The sequence below is a fragment of the Nelumbo nucifera genome, chromosome 1 (assembly GCF_055504915.1).
Source record: "Nelumbo nucifera cultivar China Antique chromosome 1, China Antique-T2T, whole genome shotgun sequence".
Lineage (NCBI taxonomy): Eukaryota > Viridiplantae > Streptophyta > Magnoliopsida > Proteales > Nelumbonaceae > Nelumbo > Nelumbo nucifera.
In genome coordinates this window covers 196,666,052-196,675,377 of record NC_142649.1, presented here as the reverse complement: position 1 = coordinate 196,675,377, position 9,326 = coordinate 196,666,052, and the positions used below count along the sequence as shown (strand labels likewise).

General features: G+C 39.2%; 1 protein-coding gene across 1 annotated transcript; it reads left to right on the top strand.

Annotated features, from left to right (window-relative positions):
• The first annotated feature begins 4,476 nt into the window (after nucleotides 1–4,476).
• On the top strand, nucleotides 4,477–6,776 carry LOC104602292 (protein GRAVITROPIC IN THE LIGHT 1-like). Its single transcript, XM_010265911.2, has one exon. It carries the CDS (start codon nucleotides 4,782–4,784, stop codon nucleotides 6,282–6,284), a length of 1,503 nt encoding a protein of 500 aa, XP_010264213.1. The 5' UTR covers nucleotides 4,477–4,781; the 3' UTR covers nucleotides 6,285–6,776.
• The last annotated feature ends 2,550 nt before the right edge of the window (nucleotides 6,777–9,326 follow it).

Here is a 9,326-nt window from a genome sequence, read left to right as displayed (position 1 = left end):
AAACAGTTGTCTTGCAAGAAGAGAACACTGTTCATGAAGCGATTCCGGTTCAAGACAACAATGAAGTTCCTTCCATAGAGCAAACTCAACAACCTCAAGAAGTGCCATTGAGGAGATCCAACAGACAAAGGAGAAGTGCAATTCCAGATGACTATATCGTGTTCCTCCTAGAACAAGAAGATTCGGTAGGCTTAGCGAAAGATAATCCAATCACCCATTGCGAAGCCCTTCAAAGTTCTAATTCTCAACATTGGATCAATGCCATGCAAGAAGAGATGAAATCCATGAAAGACAATGACGTTTGGGATCTTGTCGAGTTGCCTGAAGGCTCGAACCCATTGGTTGCAAATGGATATTTAAAACCAAAAGGGATTTAAAAGGCAATGTCGAAAGATATTAGGCTCGTCTAGTCGCCAAAGGTTTCACTCAAAGGGAAGGCATTGATTATAAAGAGACATTTTCTCCGGTTTCTTCGAAACTCCTTTAGGACAATAATGGCACTTGTAGCTCATTTTGATTTAGAGCTACATCAGATGGATGTAAAGACATCGTTTCTTAATGGAGACATTGATGAAACGATTTATATGGTTCAACTAGAAAACTTTGAATCCAAAGATTCAAAGTCTATGGTCTGCAAATTAAAGAAATAATCTATGGTCTCAAACAGGCTTTTCGTCGATGGTATCACAAATTTCATCAAGTGATTACCTCACATGGTTTTGAGGTAAATGTGGTAGATGACTTCAGTGGGAGCCGGTTTATCTTCCTGGTACTATATGTCGATGACATACTACTGGCGAGTAACGATATAGGCTTGCTGCACGAAACCAAGAAATTTCTCACTAAGAATTTTGAGATGAAAGATCTTGGGGACACCTCTTTTGTACTAGGCATACAAATACTACGAGATCGCTCTCGATGCGTTCTTGGATTGACACAAAAGGGCTATATCGAAAAGGTGCTAAGCATATTCGGCATGAAAATTTGTTCGTCGGGTGATACGCCTGTGGCTAAAGGAGACACGTTCAGTCTCAGTCAGTGCCCCAAAACGAACCTTGAAATAAAGGAGATGCAAAAGGTTCCCTATGCCTCGGCTATAGGAAGTCTGATGTATGCTCAAGTTTGTACCCGTCCCGATATAGCATTTATAGTGGGACTGTTGGGCAGATATTTGAGTAACCCAAGACTGGATCATTGGAAAGCAGCTAAATGGGTCATGCGGTATTTACAGAGAACAAAGGACTTCATGTTAATCTACAAGAAATCAGACAGTTTGGATATCATTGGGTATTCTGATTCTAATTTTGCGGGATGCCAAGACAGCAAACGGTCCACTTTGGGCTATGTTTTCATGTTAGCTGGAGGAGCTATATCTTGGAAAAGTGCCAAACAAACGCTCATAGCCCCTTCAACTATGGCAGTAGAGTTCATAGCTTACTTTGAGACATCCAATCATGGGATATGGCTGCGTAACTTTGTCACGGGGCTACGAGTGGTTAATGGCATTGAAAGGCCATTAAAGTTATTGTGTGACAATAGATCTGCAGTTCTGTATTCCAACAACAACAGAAGTTTTGTGAAGTCGAAACATATTGATATCAAGTTTCTATCTATTAAGGAAAGAGTTCATAGTGGTTAGATTTGCATAGAGCATATAGGGACAAACTCCATGATAGCGGATTCGTTGACCAAGGGATTGCCACCTAAGGTCTTTCATGAGCACACTGCTCGTATGGGTATAGGCATGTTTTATGATACCTTGATTTAGTGGGAGTTTTCTTTTCTTTTGCTCTTAGATGTACTATGGATTAAGGCATGTTTGCATGTCTACATTTACACATAATAAAGTTTATGACTCTTTCCATCATCTACATCTCTGAATATGTTTGTGATTTTTGATTGATCTCTCTAAAGAATAAAGTTGAACCAGTTGGAAATAGACATGTTTTGAGATCACATTGCATGTAATTTCCATGCCACTCATCTATACTTGATCTATGTCATTGAATGCATTGATATGGTGAGCATGAAAGGCTTAGTCACGCATATATATGGCGAAAGTCGTCATGGTCTCATTTTAGTATAGGAGATGGACCAGATTGAAACTAAGGAGAAGTCTAAAGAAATTAGCATAAGAAGTGTACACATAAGGAATTCTTCAATATAATTGTTTCAGTTCTCATGTGTAGCCCAAGTGGAGATTGTTAGGTTTTAATCTCTATTAAGTGGGCTTACATATTCAGTGAAACAATTGCATTGATGGACCATCTTGTAAGTGGGCTAAATCAAGTGATTCATTTATGCAAAGCCCGTAGACTTCAACAAAAGGGTATGGGGCTTAATGAGTGGATACCACATTTTGGCCCATATAGGCTTAATGGGATCCTATTAGGTCAAAATATAAAGGCTCCGAGGTTATGGTTCCCAATATGTTAAATCATCTAGCCGCACTCCTTGCTCTACCCCATTAGAGTCAAAGAACTGAGAAAAACCTAAGGAAGAAGGAAGATTTAACTGAGGAAAACCACACCAGTCGACAAAAGCATTGATTCATCACTCGATCCGAAAGGGTTTCAACTACTACGATGGATACAAGTATTTATATTCGAACCTCCTTGATAACTGCAACATGATATACTTTGGGGTGCAACATGGCTTCTTGTTCTTCGTGTATTGTATGGTATTGGTATGATTCTGCATGATTAGGATTGCTTTCTCCCCCTTTATTTATCTTACAAGTGGTATCAGAGCCTTATATCGTGTTGGATTATTAATGGAAAATTTTAATATAAATTAACAGGGTTGGAATATGATGCCAAAAAGACATGATACGAAAAAACATACAACCAATCAACCAGGATGATAAAGGTTGTAACCAATTTGGTGGGTTTTCATCAAAATCCATGGGAGGTTGTGATTGGTCAAATCGTTTTTGTATTTTCAACATTATAGATTTTTCCTATCTAATAATAATAATAATAATAATAATAATAAAAGTTAATACAAAATTATCTAACAATATATAATCCAAAAATAATGCTTGAGTTGGACCTGGTTTGACTTGCTTTATTAGAAATGTGATACCGTTCCTTCTATAGTTCTACCTTAATTTTGCTTAACAAAACTCGTGCATTTTAGAAGCACCAAGTAGTATAATTTAAATTGTTAAATGTCGTTGCTAATACATTTGTCATTACAAATTTGTTAATTATGGAAAAAAAGAGTCTGATATACATTTTTTTAGTTTGTTTGCAAATTCTCTTGCGTGACAATTCTGTTAGATTGCTTGCGTTGAATGGGCTGGGTTTCATCCTTTAACGTGCTTTGCAAAGCTCGAAATTGATAAAAAAAAGGTCTTACGACCTAATAATAATAAAGGCAAATGGCAAATTAGCACCGGATAGTCACACTTTAGTACCTGAACTTTAAAATGTACCACGAAATCTCAAAATCTTTCACTTTTGGCCCAACTGTTAGCATTCTATCCATTATTTGACAGTTGACACGGTGAATAGAGTCCCAAAATTGCTGCCAATGCACCTCTCCTTCAAGATGCCCTGATGGCACTTGACAATTTTGGACGAAAGGAGTGAGTGTGAGTAGTCCCCTCAATATAGACGACATGTGGAAGAAATCAATTCGTCAATTCTATAAACGTACGTATTCGATTGTTTATGATGACAAAGGACAATTTGATAATTTTACTATCAATTGGCAATTTTCAAGAATTTAAATGCTGTATTCACACGTTTTAAAGGGGGCTGGCTGGCAAGTTTAAAAAGTAAAAGCGTAGTTAATGATGGGCTCAAAAAAATAAATTCTTTTTGTTTGGACATTGGAGGCCTAAACTAAAGATGGATTGGGCTCAATAATCAATATAACCGCTATGGGAAGCGAATGCTTGAATATGAAGAAAAGAAAGTGCTTACTTGTCGTATGAACCCAGTCCAAGTTCTTGTCTTTGCTAAACTTCCACGCTCAACTTGATTCTTTAACTCTTTTTCTTGCAACCTTACTTTGATGTAAGCCCAAGTGTGTGTGAGGTTTATCAATCCATGGGGACTGGGGAGCCAAGTTTCCAACTAACTCAATCTTCTGTTCCAAGCATTCATTCAGTTAATACGCAAAAATATTACGGAACATGGGAAGCCTCTTAAGCTTGGAACTTAACAACTTACAACTAAACTCCTGCACTCTGACTCTGTCATGGAAAATGAAATCCAAAGGTCAGAGATCGAAAATCCTTCCCCCAAGTTGCCATGTGGCTGGCCACACATCATGTCCTATTTTCTTTTGTAAAGTGTTGAAATTAAGAAAAGATTGACACAGAGAAATCAGCAGAGGAAATTTCCTCTGGGATGGATGGAACTGCAACTGTATTGTACACGTGGACCAATTGTTGTGTTTCAAGAACAGGACCCACCAACTCTTGTCCATATAATAATCAAACTCCCTTTGAGTGGACACATGACATATTTTATGGGCCTAGACACGTCCCGTGTTCCAGGCCCAATGCAACCATTTTGTAGTGAGGGCATTCCTTTCAAAAGCAGGAACTTTATGAAAATAAACCCAACTTCTAACTTCTAAACCCCACCCATTCCGTCGTTCCCGTCGGCGTCTCTCTGTGACTGTGCGTTTGTTCATTCTTCAGTTCAGCCACGGTCGTCTTCTCCGCTTCCTTCTTTGTTCTCACCAGTTACCACCACCAGAAAACATCTAAACAATACCTTATTTTTCTTTTCCTTGTTCTGACAAGGTAATAAAAAAAAGTAAGAGAAATGGCACAGATGGAAGCTCCACCGAAACCTTCTCCCCAAATTTCCGAAATGTTTCAGAAGTTCGCTTTGGCCTTCAAGACCAAAACCCTCGAATTCTTTGCCGAACAAGAAGATGATGATGATGATGCCGACCCCATCTCCCTTCTCGACTCCACTGAACAAGTCATCACCGACCAGCGGGTCGTCGTCATCAAACCCGACCAACTCATCAAACCAACTCCATCCTCCCAAGTACACTCCCAACAGCTACTACAAAAAGAGCGAGATCGTTACCACCCCAACCATCTGCAAATTCTCCAATCCTTAACCTCCTCCCTCTTCGCCACTATTTCCTCCTTCGAGGCTTCTTACTTGCAACTACAGACTGCTCATGCTCCTTTTGATGCCGAAAAGATAAAGGCGGCCGATCAAGCTGCGGTCTCCCACCTCCAGAGGCTATCTGAGATCAAACAATCTTATAGAAATTTCCGCAACAACTCTACCGTAGCCCCTAGTTTCCCTTTAGCCTTGTCTCACTTGGAAGCTCAGGTACAGGAGAACCAGACCATGCTCCGTACTTTGGAGATGGTTGTCAACAGGTTGCAGTCCGATATCGATCTCAAAGATGCTGAGGTTTCCATGATGAAGCAGAAATTGGGAGAAATTCAGAATTTCAATCTCAGGTTATCTAATTCCAACTCCACTTCGACTTCGAATCTTGCTGCTTCTCTATCGTCAACGTCGTCTTCTTCTTCTTCTCCATCGTCCACGTCGTCTATTCTAATGTCTCCTCGAGTTTTCTATTCTGTGTTACAGGACACTTGCAGAGCAATGCATATTTTTACTAATCTCTTGATTGATTTAATGAAGAAAGCTGGGTGGGATTTAGAGTTGGCTGCGAATTCTGTTCAACCGGACATTGATTATGTGAAGAGAAGGCATAACCGGTATGCATTTTTGTCCTACGTTTGTTTAGGAATGTTTGATGGTTTCCATTTGGAAGATTTTGGTTTGGGAGGAGACGAAAGTGAGTGCAATGGTGTCGATTTGAGTGTTCGGAGGGAGAATTCTTTAAGGCAATTTGTCGAGCAAAGTGCGGGTAACGAAATGGAGCTTCTAAATAGGAATTCAAGATGTGATTTCGCCAGATTTTGTGAGAATAAGTACCAGAAGCTCATTCACCCCACCATGGAATCCTCCCTTTTTAGAAACTTGGAAAAGAACGAACTTGTGTTGAGTTCTTGGAGGTCTTCCACCGCTTTCTACAACTTGTTTGTAAAAATGTCTAGTTCTCTATGGATGTTGCATAATTTGGCATTCTCTTTTGATCCACCAGTTGAGATATTTCAGGTGGAGAGAGGGGTCAATTTTTCAATGGTTTACATGGAAAATGTAACGCAAAGAGGTGCATTATGGGATAAAACCAAAGCCAAGGTGGGTTTCACAGTTATTCCAGGATTTAGAATTGGGAGGACGGTCATTCAGTCTCAGGTGTATCTAACTGGTATCGAGTGTTCGGACTGAGTTTTTCCTTGTTGATTTGTTGTACAGAGTAGGACAAAAAAAAGGAATGAGAAATCAGGCAAATACGGCTGTTCTCCCAATCATCAGGATTGGATTGGACTGGTGGAAAAGACTAAATGGCGAAAGTAATTGGATAGATGGAACAAACTTGATTTATGAGGAGCAACTAGATCTCATTTGGTCTTTCCATGCAGTAAGATCTTGGATGAGCTTGGCTTGTCTATCCTAAGACTGTTACCCTTCTGTGCTGAATTCTAGAGGCACCTTGGCTTTGGTGCAAAAACAAGTTGTTAGATTGGCATCCTGAGGGTACCTCATTTTCAATGTACTATCTCTTGCTCTTCAGTTATCAGTCAATTTTGCTTTCGATTTTTATCACAGTTGTTAAGTAAAGTTCTCTGTCTGAGTCCCTTACCCTTGTTTCATTTGACACTGCCAGTACAACGCTATGGGTCCAATTTCAATGAAATTATTCTTTCTCATTTTTCTTCATAGTTTTCTTGCATCCCCTGTTAAAGCATTTATCCTTGGTGGAGCGCATCAGTTTGCCACCTTTTAACACTAGGAGGAGGCTGTCCAACCCAGTCTCCATATTGATGCTCTACATACACCATTTAACTAAGTTATGAGCCAATACATCAGTATCTCTTTTAACATGGGCAATCACCTTGAATTTGAACACTTCGGCCACAATACAAGGATGCCCACCTCTACTACCAGAAGTAAAGCCTTCATTTCTGTTGCTTCTGCATCAATCACTTCAATAGCATATGATCTTGCAATGAGAAATTTCCCCAAATTATCAGTCGCAACACATGCCGCTGCTCCCTGCCCATGATGCATGAAATGCACCATCAAACCATATAAAGATTGCCCATGATGAACTAAGTCTGCAACATGACTTTCTACAGGAGGCTCACCCCAAAATTGCAGTTCATGCATAGATCGACGAATGCATGTTACAACCTCCATCGGTTGAAATATACATTTATTTTTTGTCAACCAAGAGGTCACTGATACATAGCTTTGGACAGGGTGCAAGACAAAAATAAGTGCTCATCAACAGTCCCCATCTCCCCACAACAGAGACCACAATGTTGATCAACATTTTCTCCTCACCAACTAGTCTTAGTAAACACTAATCCATGCATTAATTTCCAAAGAAAAAGATGTACTTGTAGATAAATTTTAGCTTTCTAAAATTTCACCCACAAACCACACTCCACAGACACCAAAAGACCCCTCATATCTAGCATGGCATAACATGATTTGACAGAGAATTTACCACTCCATTCCTTCACCCCAACTCATTCATCCTCCTGTGTTTGCAGTCGGGTTAAGCTAATCTTCCTGATTGCACTCTGAATAGCAGCAGGAAATAGAGCACCCAACAGAGCTACATTCCACTCTCGAGCTTGGGTAATCAGAACACTGACAAACTCTACACCCAGATGCTTAATGCCTCCGAGAATTGTCCAACCGAAATCCATTTAGGTCAAGGATCCACAGGTCTCCCCATACTCTTATGGTCCTCCCATCCCCAATACGTCTACAACTCTTCACTTAGAGTAGGTCTAATTTTACAGACTCCTTTCCAGAACCAAGAGGCAGAGACCCTTACTAGTACATCTAAGAAGGAATTATGTTTTCCGTTGAAGCAACTTAACCCAATCTGCATCTTCTTCACAAAGAATTATCCACCCAATCTTGCATATATAGTAAAGCATCATTAATGTATTTCAACCTTCGAATACCTAACCTGCCAACATGTCTAGGGATGCAATCTCTCTTCCACACCAATTCCCTACCCATAAGTTTTATTCTCATGACAGAAGATGAGAAGAACCCTTTCCTCAATTTTTCAATACTGTCACAAGTAGCCACTGGTAACCGACCTGATGTATGATGGTAGGGCTGAAACTACACTCTTCTTAAGGACTGTGTTACTCATTTATTCATAAGGACTATGTCACTCTTCATAAGGCTGAAACTACACTTTATGAACTAGATTTCCATCCACTTAATCTTGATTATATTCGTTCCACCACCTCCTTGTATACCATTTGCTTATTTCTACCAAGAAACAGTGGCATATCCAAATATTTCTCCCTTCTACCCAGTCTTCCTACCTTCAGGCTCCTTGCAATTATTCCGCAATATCATCCAGAGGGTATGTTTTAAATAAAATAAATCCATGATTTGCCATACATGTCAATAGAATTGATGAATGGCGTTTAATAGGCAAAAATCTGATTATGGCTTTATTCTATATTAGTTCAAGCTTAGTTTGGTGTGATGGGTCTTGTTTGAAACAGTTATCAATTGAACAACAATACATAAAGCTGTTGTTATCCAGTCTTCAACACAGGCATTTACAAAGAGGTACAACCAAATAACTCCTACCCAATAACCATGTATTATTCGCTATTTCTTGCTTCTTTCTTTATCCTTCTTCGTGGAATGTGGTTTACATGGGAAGGAACCACTTTTGCAGTGTGTTTCCTGGAAGGTTGAAGCAGATGATGTAAGGATCGGAAATTCTTTTGGGAGCATCCTCCTAAACAAATGCCATCATTGTGTAATGGAAAAAGCTTCAGTGGATGATGAATAAAAATCCATTGAGCATTAATATTAAGGGAAAATTCTCGATTAGTACTTGTACATTGTGCCTAGTGCCACTTTGGTCCCAAATTTTAAAATACGATGATTCAGTATCCGAATTTTCACAATGTGACAATCCAATACCTACCATTAACTAGCTGTTAATCAGCCGTTAAGTGATATTTTAAAAGGACACATATACCTTTGGAGTGTCATCTAATTTTCTTTATTAATCATCTAAACATTGGCAAAAAATTAACAGTTCTAAATCCTTGCTTCTTCCATTCAAGAAAGTTGGGGTTAAATCTGAGTGGGTATTCAGATGACTCCAACTTTCTTGAATAGAAGAGGCAACGATTTGGGACTATTAATTTTTTTGTCAATGTTTGAAAAAAAAATTAGATGACACTCAAAGGACATTTATGTTTTTTTAAAATGTCA